This window comes from Seriola aureovittata, chromosome 21 (assembly GCF_021018895.1).
Source record: "Seriola aureovittata isolate HTS-2021-v1 ecotype China chromosome 21, ASM2101889v1, whole genome shotgun sequence".
Lineage (NCBI taxonomy): Eukaryota > Metazoa > Chordata > Actinopteri > Carangiformes > Carangidae > Seriola > Seriola aureovittata.
Genome location: NC_079384.1, coordinates 11110265 through 11127736, shown reverse-complemented (window position 1 = coordinate 11127736; position 17472 = coordinate 11110265). Strand labels below are relative to the sequence as shown.

Genomic DNA, 17472 nt, shown 5'->3' with positions numbered 1-17472 from the left:
GGCAAGCCAGCTGTGTGGAAGAAACATACATCAGCCAAAATGAAAAGTCCCTCAGTTCCTGGTCTGCTGAGCGCACGCACGCAGGCACGCACACACACACACACACACATACACACACGCACACCACCTCCCTGCTGCGCTTTTACACATGTCTAGTGTTCCCTGTTTCAAGTTTGTCATGAGAGAGAGGGAGAGTTATTTTTACACCGGGCTGTGTACGAGACCTTTTCAAGGCAGTCATTCAGGGCAGCTTGTCGATGCAGCTTCTTCGCCTGTCAGCTGCCACAGAAAGTAAAGTAAAACGGCGTGGACGCTGTGATGCCCTCAACGACAGAGCTGTCCTTAAATTGGATATCTTTGTCACTGTTCGTCTGTGGGGGGGTGGGGGTGGGGTGGGGGGGGTAACAAATAAAATCCGCTGCTGTTTTTATGTTAAATCTGATGATCACATGTGCGAATGGAGGCCATACTCACAGTTTCACATTACCTGTGCCAAAACCACAGTCAGCCATTAGAAAGCAGAGGTACCGACTTAAATAAAGAGCTTATAGTTTAATAGGTCCTTACATCCAGCTCATAATCTGTCACTGCTGCGTATTAGTTAATATTGGTTTATTGATGTTTAATATCAAGTAAAATCCACATCCATCCAGCCAGTGTGCCAGTGTAAATTAGCAGGCAGACTCAACCTGTAGCTCCATATTGAAAGCTCTCTGATCACAGAGAAGGCTTTAATTATATTGTTGTGTTCTGTTAACTTCTAAACCTCAGTCATTTTATATCATTAATCTTCTGATTCAGTAGACAAATGTAACAAGAATCGTGTTGGTGTTTTCTCCTCACCTCTCTCCCCTCTGCCTCTTCCAACACATTGTGCTGCCGCCGCCGCTGCCGCCTCAAAGGCCTTTGATCAGGGAGTGTGATTTAGCACTGTGTACATGCGAGCAACAAGCCCTCTTCCTCCCATCTGCACTCCTGTGATGTCTGCCCTGTTCAGATGTGAAACTCTCAACAAAGAATGAATTCAGCGCTGACAAAGATTTGGTTCTCTCTCTGTCATCATCTTGTCTGACCACCTCCTCTCTGCTCCTATCATCCTCTTTCTTCCACAGGAATTCCAAGGCCTCCACATCCTCCAGATATATCTCCTTATTACCCACTGTCACCTGGCACTGTCGGCCAGATCCCCCATCCGCTAGGATGGTTAGTACCACAGTAAGCAAATCCTTTTTTTTTCTCCTTCCTCTTTCTGCTGTATTATCATATGAGTTGTGTGATAAAAGCTAGCAACACCCACATACTGTAATGATTAATAAGCATACATTGTATATCATCAAGCATTAAAAAAATGAAACAATAAAAAGCAGATATTACCTTACATGTGTACACTGTAGCAGCAGGATGTTGGTCTTTATGTAGACAAAGTCAATTATGGAAGCTGTCTCTGTCTCCTGCTGGTCCCCAGAGTGGGCCCTCTCTCTCTAAATCGGAGGCCCCTCGGAAACTTAAACTTGATCCCTGAACTTTCTAACGCACTCACTCCTGGACCACAACAGCCCGCTGCAGCCTCCTCAGGCCCTCGCCAACCTCAACCCGCTACTTTGTGGCAAATACTATTTTGCATGTGTCTGTATGGTCCAATTAGAGTAATGAACTGTGATTGCCCGTATTTTACCCACAATTCCACACGGGGGCTCTCCCCTGGTAACTCTTGTCAACACTTGTTAATATGACAAAAGGCTACAAATTAAGCTCTGTTAATTTAATGTTTTCTCACCGCGATCTAAATACCGAGAGAGGCCCCGAGCGCAGCCATGGCGCCCTTTGATTTGCTGCACTTTATTTTGGTATAAATTTACATTCATTATTGTTTGTCTTTGGATGTGTAGACCTCAATTAGCGTGATGGCTCCATTAAAGAGACCCGCGCTTCGTCTTTAATTATCACAACAAAACACCTAGTTCCAGCTTGGGGAGGAACAGGGCCCCACTCTGTCGACACAGAGCGAAGGGTTATGAAATTTAATTAGCCATTGCTATCAAGATTTGTGGCATTCAAATTGTTCAGAGTTTTCCTCCCTTTGATCTGCGCTCTGCAATCCCCCAGATTTTTGTCCTGATCAAATGAGAATAAAGAGGCCCACAGTGGGGAGAGAAGAGAGACAGAGGGCTTTACCTTCTCCTCCTCCGTCAACCCTGTTCCTTTACCTTTTTCGCCTTTCTTCTTTTCTTCCCCCTTCCCAGGCAAGGTCAACCTGTTTATCCAATCACAACAGGGGGTTTTAGACACCCCTACCCAACTGCGCTCACTGTCAACGCATCCATGTCAAGGTGAGTTGAGCCCTAGGAGTTAAAAACGCACGCACACACTCTTTTTCTCGCTTACTCATACATTCGGTTGTGTGGGTTCGTGTTGGCTGTGAGGGGGCAAATTCACGAGCAACACACACACACACACACACATACACACACACACGCACACGCTTGCATGCAGAGACAGTGAGCAGCAGTTTCTCCCTTAAGGAGAGCTCGCACTCCCCGTCTCTGTGTTCAAAAGGCCAATTCTCCAGTGTGGGGCTCCAGCTAGCATGCTCAAATATTAATTATATTTATCATTTTCTAATGAGGCCCCTGAAGAACATTTACCCCCACTGCATGTCAGGCAGATCTGAAATGAGCCAGGGCATGTCCTTGCTGTGAGTTTCAGCAGCCAGACAGATAAACAAACACAGCAACACTTTGAAAGGGGACTACATGATATAAGTCGGGGCCTGGCACTTGGCTAGTGTTTTGGTCCAGCCCATTAGGGCCCAACTCAAGTGCTGCTGTGGACATTAGTGCACCCATGGGGTGGTGGGGTATGTGTATTTGTTGCCATCTTGTATACATGTCTGTGTGTTTGTCAGTTGGTGTTAAACTACTTATTGTTCCCTTGAGGGGACGCATGTCTTCTATATTGTGTGGGAAGCCAAAAGAATTCATTTTAGATGGCTAAAAGCCCGTGATTTGTGGGTCTGGAGGAGCCAGAAAAGCAACAACACAAAAAAAACAAACAGCCTCCCACTCTCTCCACTCCCTCCGCTCCTCCTCCCTCCTTCTCCTCCCTCCGCTCCCCTCTACATGCATTTGCAGCAGTGGGACTTTTGGATCGGGGCTGGTTTAGAGTCAAGGGATGAGGCCAAGCTTTGGTTTAATTACAGCCTGATTGGAAAAGCAGCTCCTGAGGGCGGCGTGTTTAGACCTCTGCGACATTGATGGATCGTGTAGAGGCAGGGAGGAGTCGCAACGGGGGATGACTTTTTTTTTTTTTTTTAAAGCATAGCCCTGAGAATGAGGGAAAAGAGTTTGTAAGCTCACCCAGACACTTCAGTTCAGGTTCTTTCAGCTGTTTTCTTAATGTTAAACTCTACATACCTCCTTGCATCTTGTATCAAATGTTACTTTTACATTATTCTGGAGAATGGTGTCTGGATAAGAGCCAGATTGGCCCCTCCCAGCCCCTCCCGAGAAAGTCTCAGGTGCAAAGGGTCAGACGGTGGGTCTGTCCAGACATCGGCATCTGGCAGCGGTACCCAGCCAACCTGGACTTCAAGTGACTGCTAATTTGGTCCCTTAATGACAGCCTCTACATTGTGATCATCTTATTTCCAGTGCAGCTAATTGAATATACTGGCGGGGGTGTGGGGGGACTGGCCATGGGGAAGAGCTAATGCCCTGTGATGAGGCCCCTAATTGAATTAGTATAACTGAATAGATGGAGGGCTCTGGGAGCTCTCTGGAGAATGGGAGGGTTTAACACATCTAAAAAAAAAAATCCCCCAACTCCCTCCTCACGAATGGGGGGGAGAAAAAACAACTAAATTCTGACTTTGACAGGGACAGCAGGAGAAAAAAATCAAATTGTTGACAAAATCTAGTAACAATTTGTCTAATTGTGTCAGCAAAATGGCAGACTCCTTTCATACATGGCCCTCAGCCAGTTGGTTTTGTTCAAAGAAAGGACCAGACTGTTTTGATAGCTCAAACAATTTGTAGGGAGCAGGCTGACTGGAGGGAAAAGGAGAGAAAAGACATCCCGGCCTTGTACTCCTGTCAGGACCCAGGTCTTTGCAGGAGAGCGCGAGCGCCGCCTCGGTATCGGTCCCCGGCGCCGTAGCTCGAACTGAATTAGGATGCAGGGAGTGAACGTGGTACCTCGTAGTCCTGCAATGAGCAACCTTACACCTAGGTCCTGTTTAAAATACATTTCTTTTAGGACGGGAGGAAAAAGAGCCGAGGCGAGTAGAGACAGTCAGCGGAGCAAATGAAAGACATTATTTTGATAATGGGGTTGGAGCCAGTGCAGGTCCCTTATATTGTGTGTGTGTGTGTGTGCGTGTGCGTGTGAGTGTATGTGTGACAGGTGGGAGGATGTGAAGGCCCCTTTGCCCCTTATGCTTAAGCCTGCCCTTTGATATGTTCCCCCATCATCCTGCTCCCTCTCTTTTCCTGGGGAACAGGAGAAGTGCACCGGCCGGATCATTATACATTAAACAGGCACGGGGGCTACTGCTTCGCACTGGCAATTAAATGGCACTGGCTGACACTGGGCTTGCTGCGCCAGTGACCCCCCCCCCCCACCCCTTCCCCCTCCCCCTTACCCCTACCCCAACACCGCCAGCCATTCTTACCTTTCAGATTGAGACGTAGGAGCCCCAGGGTTGGGGGGTCTCCGCTGCGTCTCCCTCTCTGTGTTGGTTAAATTGGTCCAAGGCGCTGCTTGCTGCTGATGAGCCCGGATGATGATGATGATGCCCCCACGCTTCAAAGGGATGGCCGTCATGTTTAAACCATAACCTGGGCCATGCAGTGGCAGCAGGAGGAGGAAAGGGAGGGAGAGAGGACGCGAAGGAGCGTGGAGGTGGTGAGGGGACAGGGAGGAGTAGAGAAGAAGAAGAAGAAGAGGAGAGAAAAAAAAATAGATCTTGGAACAGAGGAAATTTTAACAAGTGCACAGAGAGAGAAGGAGGGAGGGTGAACAGGGAGAGAGGAAACGGAGTGAGCAAAGAAAATGCGGCAGCCCTAATGATGGGCGATATGCAGCCACTGCTGCCGAGCTCCCCATCAACGGATGACATGGCACAAACACCAGTGTGTCAGTGATGAAGGGAGAAGAGGGGAAAGGAGAAAAAGAGGGAAAGAGTTTGAGGGGGGAGCGCACTGGCACTCCCCTGAGATGGCCTCCAACAGAAACTAGTTGTTCCTGGCAAGTTTATCCTCATCATTATATTCTGGCTCGGAGCCATGCAGCCAGACACAGCTGGATAATGAGCTGCTTTAAAAAAAAAAAAAAAAAAAAAGAAAGGAAAAAAAAAGAAGAAGAATTATTCCTCCTTTTTTTTTCTCTTCTCCTTCATCCTCCTCTCTTCTCTTAAATTTGTGTGTGGTCACATGGAGCCGCGGCGCCCTGCGCTGTAAACATACACATGCAGATAGACGTGCGCACGTTCAAATAATCTCACACAAAATAATTAGTGTCATACACACACTGGCACATACTGAACAGCAGCGTCTCATGGCTGTTGTGGCCAGTGAAGCGATTTCATAAATAAGGGTTTCTGGCCTCGATATGTGGAGTTGTTGGAGATGATGAAATGATGATCGGAGTGTGGAGGGATGAAGATAAAAATGTCAGAGCTGCTGACAGTGCTGAATTGGCAGAAAGGAATGGGAGGAAGCAAATAGAGACCCAGTACCTGAAGTGATACTGGACTTTGATAGAACATTTTATCCTAGTTTCAATATTCCTTCATAGGAGATAACAGCCCAAGCCTGTAAAAACCTGGCCTTTTCATATCTGTGTAATTACAAAAAATGCATTACAAAGAACTGAAGTTATGTAATTTGCATTTGTCACCTATGGTTGAAAGACAGAAAATGAGTTATTAAGGCAGTGATAAACCTAATATGAGAGGGGTTCTTTTAGATCTGAGGTGAGCACTAATAAAAGCTGAGGATGGCACTGACATATCAGTCTACACAGACTAACAATGAATAGAAAAGGTGCATAGAGTCCTTAAGCAAACCCGCTTCAATGAATGGATGACAAGAATTGTCGCCTGTATTTGTCAGGACACTCTTCATAGAGATTATTAATCCCAGTGAGGCTGTGATTAAATAAAGGTAGAAAAGGGCACAAGGCTCAAGTGTATAGGGTTGTGTGTGTGTGTGGGGGGGTGGGGGGGGGGTTAACACTGATTTATCCTTGTGCAATTGCACTCACCTATTGCCACACAATATAGATTTTTCAAATATTTTACTGATGGTTTGCCATGATTTGATGTTATACCTTTCTGTGAAGTGTATAGTTGCCCGGGCTTGATTCTGCACTCAAATTAAATTGCGTGACATTTGACCTGACACTCGTTTTGAGTACAAAAGTAAAAATGATCTTAATTGGTGAATGATAATACGGGAATCAGCCTTGGACATTTTTACGTGGATGTGTGTATGTGCATTTATGTCTCGTGGCTAAAGGCCAATTCCATTCCTGTGAAGAAAATTGAAAAAAGCACTGAATGCTTTGATTGAAAGATGGGAATGGAATTCAGCCTCAGCTGCGCAGTCTTGTGTATAAATGTGTTCCATCTTCTCATTTCACCCGTGTCCATTCTGACGATTTACACAGTCTTCTGTCCTCTAGGTTCCCTCCACACATGGTGCCCCCTCACCACAGTTTGCACACCACGGGCATCCCACACCCAGCCATCGTCACACCCAACGTCAAGCAGGAATCCTCCCACAGTGACATCAGCTCTCTCAACAGCTCGTGAGTAGACTTTTCTCTGCCTTTACAATCACTTTTTCAGTCTGATGTGACTTTAGAAGCAGCCGGAGGTCGACTGTGCTCACCTTCCTGCCCTATATGCTCCTCCACAGGAAACAGACAGACGCTAAAAAGGAAGAGGAGAAAAAGAAACAGGTCCACATAAAGAAGCCTCTGAATGCCTTCATGCTCTACATGAAGGAGATGCGGGCCAAGGTGGTGGCCGAGTGCACACTGAAGGAAAGTGCTGCCATCAACCAGATCCTGGGGCGGAGGGTAAGTTCCAGATACACACCAGCACTGTAATGGTCAAACTGGAGGGGTTATCACAGAGGATCATGGGTTTTTTTTGTTTTTTGTTTTTTTTGGTGACCTGATGGTCCAGTATTGTAGATTTAAGTCCTGTTAACAACCGGGACATCTCTATTTTTCCTGACTTTCATTGTTTTCTTTCTGTGTCTTCTGTTTCCTGTTGCACAGTGGCACGCCCTATCGCGGGAGGAGCAGGCCAAGTACTACGAGCTGGCCAGGAAAGAACGACAGCTCCACATGCAGCTGTACCCAGGCTGGTCAGCACGAGACAACTATGTAAGTTTTTAAGTTTACAAGTCGTAACGGCCTGGTCTTTCCCCCTTTCACTAGGTCACATGACCAGGACGAGTTCTTTCTTTTGCTTTTTTTTTTTTTTTCTTCTTACCTAGCCTGAGGGGGGTCTCTCTTTTCCTGTAATGTTCTTTTGATATGTATATCTGAGACCGGACAAATTGCCTTGACCTAAGCCCATCTTGTTACGACACGAAGGAAACATGGTGTTGTTTATACGAATCCTCGGTGAATGTTTCGCGGCCCAGACACTTTGTTCTGACATATAAGCGCCCAGATTCTCATCAATTTTTGTCCAGTTTTGGGATCAAGTTGACCAGTGGAGACTTCCACAAGCAGCCTTAGAGAAATCTGTCCTCCAAACCAGAAGCCCGTCAAGATGTCTAGATGTTCACATAGAAGAGGAAAATAAGACAAAAGATTACAGAAAAAGAAGAAAAAGACAGAAAGCAGAGCGAGGAGGGAGAGTTCGGGTCTGGCCTGCAGTGGCTGTTACAAACCGGAGGGCAGAGAAAGAAAGAAAAAAAAAAAGGCAGAGAAAGAATGAATGAATAAATAAGTAAACACAAAGATGAGTCCTATTCTCTGTTTCATGTTTTGGGCATTCTGCAATATAATAACTAAGGTTCCTGTCTGTGTCTATTTTTTTCTTTCTATTTTTTTGGCGGCTAACCAACAGGGGAAAAGGAAGAAGAGAAAAAGGGAAAAGCAGCAAGCAGAGAGCAATGGTAAGTGAGCTGCAATTATCTCTCATATTAGAAGAGCCCCATCATGTGTCAGGCAGATGTGACATCTTGCAAGATAAAAGTCAAGCTAGTTTTTTTGTGTTATGTTTTTTTGTGTGTGTGTGTATGTTATTGTGCCTGGCTTTTTTTCTCCTTTTTTTTTTTTTTTTTTTTGGTATAGTTATGCTACCCAATGCAATATTTAAATAGTAGAGTTGCTTGTAATACCCCCTTTTCCCATTTTCCCTAGCTAATAACAACTGAATATGCATGACCTCCCCCCCACACTCCTCCTCACCTCCCCTCTTGACACCCCCCTCCCCTCCTCCCTGCCCACCCCCCTGCCCCACTTTGCCCCTTAGCGTTCTGGTATTGTGATATGTCTGTTTTGAGAATGTGAAGTTGAAGCATTGTGAGAGCCATTAACTTTGCCAGTGTTGTGTATGCGGCCCTGTTTTTTTTTTATAATGCCTGTGGCCTGCAGATAGACTGCACTACTGTACTGTGAGTGTGTATGTGCGTGCGTGTGTGTGCGTGTGAGTGTGGGTCTGCGCGACTGTGCATGTGCGTGCGTGCTTGTTGGGCTGCCCCTTGCTTGCTTTCATGCATGCTTTTATACCAACAAAAGACCAAAAAAAATCACTTACATCTTAAAATTAAGGAGGTTTGCTAACTCTTATGATTTATCCATTTTTTTTTTTTTATTCTTATGATTCATATTCTTCTGATCGTATTGTGAGGAGCAATGCCGACTTGTTATTATGTATTTTGCGCTCGTTTGGTGACGGATCTCTTCTTGAAGGCCTCTCTATCTGTTCTTTTTTTTCAGAACACAGAGAATATTTTCCAAACCCTTGCCTTTCACTCCCTCCGATTACAGGTGCTAATGTCATTTTGAGTATTAAATTACTAACTTGTTTTTATTCTTCTTCTTTTTTTTTTTTTTTAATTAATGTATATTTATTTATTTATTTATCTATCCATGAATGTTTAATATTAGGCAGGTTTAAACTTAAACTCTATGTTATGCTTTGTTTGCTGCTTCCTTTTCTTAAAATGTTGCTATTGTCTATTTGACTTGAAGCTAGGTTAAATTCCATTTACTTTACCTCCATTGACTTATGTTGCTACTTAGTTTGGAGCATTGTCCGTATTTTGGTAAAGCCACTATGCAGTATGCTTGAGGAAGAGATAATATAAAAGGTAGATTATCATTGTGGAGTATGACCTGAAGGATGATGTCAGGGTAAACCTCCTTAATCTATATGCTTCAGTAGCTGCGCTTGTGCCTCTCCTATAGGCCAGCATGAGTTTGGCCGACTCCCCCCCTCCCCCTTTTTTTAAAAATCTGTCTCTACTCAGACGAGGCCTGGGCTCAAACACTCCACCACACAGTCACACTGCTCTACTTCTGATAATGACATGATTACTGGGTAGAGTTAGCAAGTGACTGGCAGCTTTTCTGCGACCGACAGCCAATGTTGGTGGAAAACAGTCAACTGTTTGATGCCAGGTCTGAGGAGTAGATTCCCTCTTCAGGTTCCAGCCTTTTTAATCCTTCCCCTGGCTAGGGCTAACTCACGACCGTGCTGTTTTAGCAATCTGCTCCTGCTGCCTAGTTCTTCCACCTTGACCATGCCTTTTTGAGACCATAGTGCACCGATAACATCTAGCAGTAAATTAATCCAATCTGCATTTGCTCCATTTATACCCTCTCGACCAAATAAGCCCTCTTATCTTCCAGCTTTAACTCCAGTCAGAATTTAGATTACATGACTGCAAGCGACTGTTTCCATATTAATATCATAATTTGATAATTTGCATGCATTTTGATTTTTTTTTACTAATATCTGAAACACACTAATTGTGTTCAGTCCTATCTTGAAAGGCACACTTGAGAATGGCTTTAAGGGGGTTTTTGGGGGGGATTTCTTGCACAATGAGCCACTGCCAAGCTTCATAGATTCACTGTTATCTGTTTTTTCTCCTTATTTCTCTCCTCCTTTTGATTTCCTTATTTTTTTTTTTTGGGTTATGGTTCTATTCATCCTCTCTGCTGGCTTCCCTTCCCTGTTGCGGCATCAGACCTGAGCGCTCCTAAGAAGTGTCGAGCGCGCTTTGGGCTCGATCAACAGAATAACTGGTGTGGCCCGTGCAGGTGTGTATGGTGTGTGCTTGCACTGGCCAGGGCCAGGTGAAGGCTGGGTAATCTACGCTGGGACTTCCTCCCTCTGCTCTATGCTGCTGCTAGCTCTTCTTCTTCTTCTTCCTCCTCTCTTCCCTCCCTCCCCTCCGTCTGTCTGTCCCGCCAGGCTATCGTGACCTCTCAGCTCCCTCCAGCCACGCCCTGCCGGTCTATCTGTAGGGTCCCACTATTTTATTCTTACCTCCTGTTTGGGAAGAAGGGTATTAACAGCACATGCCAGAGTGTTTGTATGAATGGTGTCTGTGCGTATGTGTTTGATTAAGAAATACTTCTGGGGTTACAGGGGTTTCATTGCAGGATGTACAGTACAATAAGCCTCACTGAGATTGGTCAGAAATCCTAAACTGGCAGGTCGGGGCTTGGAGGATCTGGAGCCTGATGGCTTGGTCAATATGGAGGACATCCCAGTGTTGCCAGCCTAAACCTAAGCCCTGGTTATATGTTTTTGTCTGTGCAATGACGTGTCCATTTTCTTTTTTTCTTTCTTTTTCCTTTTTTTTTTGTCTCTGTGTGTATGTTTGTGTCTACCTCTTTGGCTAACAGATGCAAATACCCCAAAGAAGTGTCGTGCCTTGTTCGGGCTTGACCAGCTGAGTTTATGGTGCAAACCATGCAGGTATAACTGCTGTAGTACCAATGGGAGGAAGACATCCACAATGAGCAGCTTCTTCTCCTTGATTATTTGCTCAGATATCCCTCTAAAACATGTTTCCATCAGTGTGGTAACAGATGGCAAACTCCTCTGCTCCTCTTCCTTACCGAGGAGCTTCCTGCTATAAATTTCCTCACAGCAATTTTCCTTCATTGAACTTGGTTCAAGCCCAGTGGCAGAAAATGGATTTCTAAATAAGATTACTGAATATTTTATCACAACAAGATATCTGTAAGCTGTAACATCACGGCTTCCTAATGTAATTTGGAATAACCTTTCTTCCAATCTTGACTTGTTATGGTTGAAATCCATTTTCTCTGCAGGCAGTGGATAATTCCCTCCCATCTTAACTGTCATGTATGTTCTAATTGGCGCCCTTTTGAATAACAATGTTATGCTTACAAATTTAGCCCTGCTTTCTCTGAGGGCCTGCTCAGTGACACTCTTTTCTGTGCCCTCTTCCTCCTCCCTCTCCACCTCTTCTTCCTCCAAACTCCTCTTCAATAACCCTTACTTAGTCCCTACCTGTTGTCTTTCTGTTCTGACACAAGCAGTCTTTGAATTGGGAATATTTTCATGGTAGGTATTTGTTTCTGCTAAGTAATACCCTTCTCTGTGTCTGGCTTGCACCACACCCTACCCCACTCTTTCTTTACACAACTTTTCCAACACCAACCATTGCAACACATTGTTCGTCACCAAGTTTCATTTGTATTGTTTTATATGGACAGGCTGGAAATCAGAAGTTTAGTCAGATGATCACATTAAGAGGTGATTCTCAGCAGATTGTCCCACAAGAATTAAACACATCACCTATGCTTTTTACTGTATTCAACTTGTCTTTGAAATAAGTAGGATGTCGCAATCACTCATCTCCGCACAGTCCGACATTGTTGGTGTTCTCACTCGGCTCTCTTATTTCCCTTCCAGCTGATACACACATTATCAAAAATATTGCATTATTCCTTAAACAATAAAAGGAGATCATGAGATCAGGGGTCTGGGAAGAGCGATAATTCAGTCTCTTTGGTTTTTGGGTTGTTTTTTTTTTTTTTTTTTTTTTTTTGGAGCCGAGAGGTTAAAAGTTCTCTCTGGGCTCCATTTCCTAAAAGATGCATCTGGTGTAATATCCCCCGAGACAGAGAAATCAATAACATACACAGGCACATACTATGAATCGATATGTCTGTTAAAAAATGGATATTAGCTCATTTGTTGCAGTTTGACAGCTAGTTAGAGAGCAAGATGTGTATGTAGAGGCAAGACGATACCTTTTTCACGCCCGGTCGATACTCCGCACCACCCAGTGTTACAGTATCAGCTTAGGATCCACTTAAAAGCCTTATCCCTCCCCACCCACTCTTTTCTAGACTTTTCTAGTGTTCTATACTGTCTGGTGTTGTGTGCTTGTACTGTTGAGCTTATTGGAAATGCATGACTGTCTTTCAGCCTAGCATGCGATCAAGGTTTTGTTGAGCCCTTCTCTGTGATTTGCCGCTGTCCCTCTTCTTTTCCATTCTCAGTAATCTGCTCTCTCTGTTTGTGTTTATGTAGAGTTTTTCCCCTTCAGAAATACAGGAAGTGGTTCGATTTGACAGCTTAGATTAAACAGCAGACCAGCCTTAGTACTCCCTGTCCCTATGAGTCTTAAATACTATTACTCTGGCCTTCAGGCATCCTTGTGATAGAATGGAGAGCTGGGAGAGGGGTCACTGCCAGGGTCAGGGTAAAGATGAGGTGGGCAGAGATTCCCCCTTAACCAAATCTGAACACATCCCTCGCAGAAAAGTCACCACAGATAAATGCAACAATCCCCTTACACTCCTAACTCCCCCTTTCCCTCCCCTCCCATGCTCGTTCATTGGGTTCCACTGAGCGCAACGGGCCTGGCCCCAGGACTCAGCAGACAAGGGGAGGGGTCCCGACCCCAGGCAGGAATGCAAACATGATGCCTTGACCCTTCACGCACACACACTTGTGTCTGTGGGGCAGATGCAGGGTAGTGTGGATCTTGTTGACTTTTTCGCCTTGTATCCAAACTCTGTCCCCTCAGGAGAAGAGAGAGTAGAGCCAGATAGAAGTCGAGGAGTGAGACAGGTCCAGTAACCTCGTGTTTGCTGGAGAGAACAGGCTGATCCCCAGCTGTAGCTCTTGCCTTTAAGAAAGGCTTGAGTTTACATCCAGAGAGCGTCCACTACTACATCTACTCTGCCTCATTTCGTCCTCTCATCATCATCATCCTCATCATCTCTGTGTGTGCTTTTCATTTCCCTGCTGCTTCACCTGTGATCTTTCCTTCACGTCTGTCCTGTCTGATGATTTAAATGTTTGGAAACTGTCATTTGTGCCACCTTTCTTCTTAGCACGAGGTTTATAAAGCTGCTTAAAAGCACCACTGCAAAATACTATCTGCTGTGTAAAACCAGTTTCGTGTGCTTAATTTAAAAGGCAGAGGTGCATTTAAGTCAGCAACAGTGCTAAGAGGCGATGCAGTCTGAAGATGTGATGTTAAAAGACGTTCTCTTTCTCTTGCCTTGTCCCTCAGGAGAAAAAAAAAGTGCATTCGCTACATCCAAGGTGAAGGCAGCTGTGCCAGTCCTCCCTCTACGGACGGAAGCTTACTAGACTCCCCCCCATCCTCCCCCTCCTCAGTGGTTCCCTCCCCCTCCTCAAAAGAGTCCAAACCTCAGACTGAACAAATGCAACCTCTCTCACTGACTATGAAACCGGCCCACCAGCCACTCCACCACCCGCACCTCCTGGCTGGGCCTCCACCGCCATCTTTGGTTCAGCTGGAAAACTCTGCTGCAGCTAGCAAAACGTCGGGCGCCCCCTCCCACAACGGAGCCCTGGAGCACGGTGACGTCTCGTCCTCGCGGCAGCCGGGCTCCTCTGTGGCGTCCTCAATGGCCCGGCCCTCGGCATCGCTGTGTCATTCCCACTCGCTCCTCCCCTCCACAGCCCCTCAGCCTCTGTCGCTAGTGACCAAGTCTATAGAATAGTCTACCCTATTCTTCTTCTCCTCTTTTCTAGCTCTGCACACACACACCTTTCTAGGCCCTCTCTATGCTATATTTCACTTGCCGTCAGTTCTTTTCTCTTTATGTTCCTGTGCCATAAGGCTTTGAAATTTTAGTTTTTGTTTTATTAAGGTTCATTGGTCAATATTTGACCCATCATTATCAAAAAATCTAATTATTATAAAGAAATGATACAATGAGCTGTAGTATAGCTTTGTGAATCTGCCAAAATTTTTATGAATTTTGTTTTTGTCTTTTTTGTAGTGTTAAACAGTGCAAACAGAAAAATTATCTAGTTCAACTTCAAAATGTTTAAAAGACGGATATAAAAAGGTAGGCTAGATTATTCAATGAGCCCTTTTCTTGAAAGAGTTGGTTCTCCTTCTTTATTTGTATTAAATACGAGCTTGCGAACCAATCATTTGACATCTGTTCAAACTCTAGGAGGGCATGAGGCTAGCGGTGACACCTCTCTGAGGAACAACTTTAATTGTGATGTTACTTGTTCTTGTTTAAATGTACAGAATAATGGGGAGGGGGGGGATTACTGTGTTAAATATGCATTCTTCCACTGCGTTGTCTTTTTTTCTTTGTTGTTTACCTTTGGGGTGGAGTCAGGCAAGTTGGGTGGGCTTGAGGGGAGGTCGGGGTGGGAGGGATGCGGGTTATTAAATTCAAAATGTCACAACGCTAGGACCAGTAGTATTTATTGCTTTAGAGATTGCTTGTTGTATCTTGTATGTGTCTCTTTTTGACTTTTTTTTTTCTTAATACATTGTACAAATATTTTTTCTTAAGGTAAGCGACTTATATATGAATGATCCATTTTTACAAGGAGGTTTTAAAAGGCAAATCTTTTGTTATTGATTTCTTTCCTCGCTGAAAACCTGGATTCCACTCAGTGTACTGTGTAGATCTCATGAACAGAAGTATGCACAACTTCATTTCAAGAAATGCGTCTATAAGCCATTTTACAAAAAGAAGAAAAGAAAACTTGAAACAAGAGACAGTGGGTACCGTGTCTTCAGTAGTTGGAAAAGTGTCTAAAGCCCTTCTTTTTTATTGCACAGTCACATCTCTCAGACTGTAGATTCGTGTACAGATTTTCCGTGCCAAATTTTGTGATAATTTTCTCTGCCCCTCTAACCATACTGTAGGGATCTTTTTTTTTTTGTTTTGTTGTTGTTTGTTTTGTTTTTGTTTTTTTTTATTTCGATACCATTCTTTGCTGTGACGTTACATAGATTGCTATGTATGTAGTATAAATGTTGCTATAACAAATGTGTTTGGTAGCAAATTGTCAAATATTAAAATTTAAACTTAATAAAAAGACGGACATCATACTGTATAAACCCACAAGGGCCAAATTATGTATATTAGGAGGTTCATAAAAAAACTATTAAATACAAAAAAATACACAAACTGCCACTTTTAAGTACACTACTACATATAGGTAGATAGAAAAAATAGGCATGTTGATGTTGCAAGAGGCTGTAAAAAAAGCTACAAGAGAATCATCCACTCGGTGCCATTGTAGTTGACATGACGCGACTGTAATCTGTCGATTTCTTCTCTGGTTTATTAAGATGCTAATGATAAATAGTTTGAATGTTTCCTTAACGGCTGTGATGTTCCTGTTCTATTTTATGCTCTTATCTTTTTGTTTGTTTGTTTTTTCCTGTTATTTTAAATGGTTCCAAAACCATGTTTTTTTGTAATGAATAAATGTTTATGCTGTACAGTCTCTGTAGCATGCAGTTCTGTATTAATAAAAGCAACTTAGTATGTGCACACCTGTGTCCTCCTTTTATTCTGAAATTCATTGGCAGGTGCAGCGACCTAACAAAATGTTTCACCAGTGTTGCTGCAAGTAGCTCTTATTCAGCTTCACCTTCTCCTATACATTTCACAACAGTCACCAAACTTGTCAATGAAATAAAGTCAATCGTCATGCCTTAAGTAAATACGGTTTCAAGTTTGATGAAATGCAATAACAGTAGCACTGTAAAACAGAGGGCATACATCACTGATCTGAGCACAACCACAAAGCAAGAAACCATCTCTGATATGTTATCTGGGACTAAGCTATGGATGTAGATTTGTTTCAATATTATTTGTGTGAACAGATCAACAATACATGCGTAAATGTGTAATTTGTAAATATAAAACACCCTCCACAAATAGGCCTACAAAAAATTAATTTGCAAAGGCTATCTCTGTAAAGGATATTGGCAAATACACAAAGTCGACAAATAAACAAATTATCTTATCTAAAAAATCGTAGTGAATACATTCAATTAATTTACAAATAAATGAAAAACATTTTTGAATATTTATTTACTCACAACTTTCAAACAGTCATTTGTGAATCAATTTTCTTACGATTTTTTATGCCCTATGACGTTTTTATGATGCTTTTTATACCTTTCTATACTATGATGTTTTTTATGCCTTACTAAACTATGGCATTTTTATTTTATTACGTTTTTATGCCTTACTATACTATGACATTTTTATAACGTTTTTATACCTTACTATACTTCTCTCTCCAACAAGTCCTCCAATCCTTATGAGCATGTCTGTCGTTTGTTTCTACCCTCAAATATGCCCCATAGGAGTGTCTCCTGACTTAGCGCCCCTACAGCGGCATGCATACCAGACCTCGGTTGTCATGATTACCATAGTAAAAACTCAACTGTACCAAGGGCAGCATACTGAACATTGCCATGGTTACTATAATAACAGTAATGGCTTGGTTAGGTTTAGGCATTAAAACTACTTGGTTAGGTTTAGGGTTAGGGTTAGGAAAATATCATGTTTTGGGTTAAAATAAGTACTTCCTCAACATCAGGCGATCTTTGTTGAAATGGTTACAATAATGACAACGAATGGTCATGGATAATAAAGTCCTGCTTTCTCAAGGGAATCGAACATCGATCTCCTGTGTCAAATTCCTGTGTTTTGTTGACCCATCCATCCACCCTAACCTCCTCCTGATGTGGACGTTTTTCACTCTTTATACTACGGGACAGCACTTTCCCCTTTGATGCTATCATGAAGACTACAACCACTAGATTTCGCCTTAGAAAAGGACGTAACTATGGGTCATGATAAGCTGCTGCACAAACGACCTGTCTGCTCGTTTTTCATAGGACAGTCTTGACGTTTTTTTATGCCTTCCCATTCTGTGACGTTCTTATGCCTAACCATACCATGGGGTCTTTTATACCTTACTACACTATGCCATTTTTTATGCCTTACTATGCTATGACATTTTTATGACGTTTTTTATACCTCATTATATTGTGTCATTTTTATGCCATACTATACTGTGTCGTTTTTATGATGTTTTATGCCTTACTATACTATGTCGTTTTTTTGACTTTTTATGCCATACTATACTATGTCATTTTTATGACTTTTTATACCATACTATACTATGTCGTTTTTATGACTTTTTAT

The 17472-nt window shown here is 43.3% G+C and overlaps 1 protein-coding gene across 26 annotated transcripts in view; it reads left to right on the top strand.

Moving 5' to 3' along the window:
- The window catches only part of tcf7l2 (transcription factor 7 like 2), a 91716-nt gene extending 75915 nt beyond the window's left edge, over window positions 1–15801 (top strand). For 4 of the 26 annotated variants that reach the window (XM_056366799.1, XM_056366808.1, XM_056366804.1 and 1 more), the window contains 9 exons: window positions 1113–1215; window positions 2244–2330; window positions 6682–6807; window positions 6918–7080; window positions 7285–7392; window positions 8087–8135; window positions 8962–9012; window positions 10218–10290; window positions 13536–15801. In XM_056366799.1, the coding sequence (XP_056222774.1) occupies window positions 1113–1215; window positions 2244–2330; window positions 6682–6807; window positions 6918–7080; window positions 7285–7392; window positions 8087–8135; window positions 8962–9012; window positions 10218–10290; window positions 13536–13992 (1217 nt within the window). In that variant the 3' untranslated portion in view covers window positions 13993–15801. Of the gene's footprint in view, window positions 1–1112; window positions 1216–2243; window positions 2331–6666; window positions 6808–6917; window positions 7081–7284; window positions 7394–8072; window positions 8136–8961; window positions 9013–10217; window positions 10291–10881; window positions 10955–11508; window positions 11571–13535 lie in introns of those variants that run through there. The other 22 variants (XM_056366793.1, XM_056366807.1, XM_056366801.1 and 19 more) reach the window with 18 other exon arrangements.
- Window positions 15802–17472: the final 1671 nt, after the last annotated feature.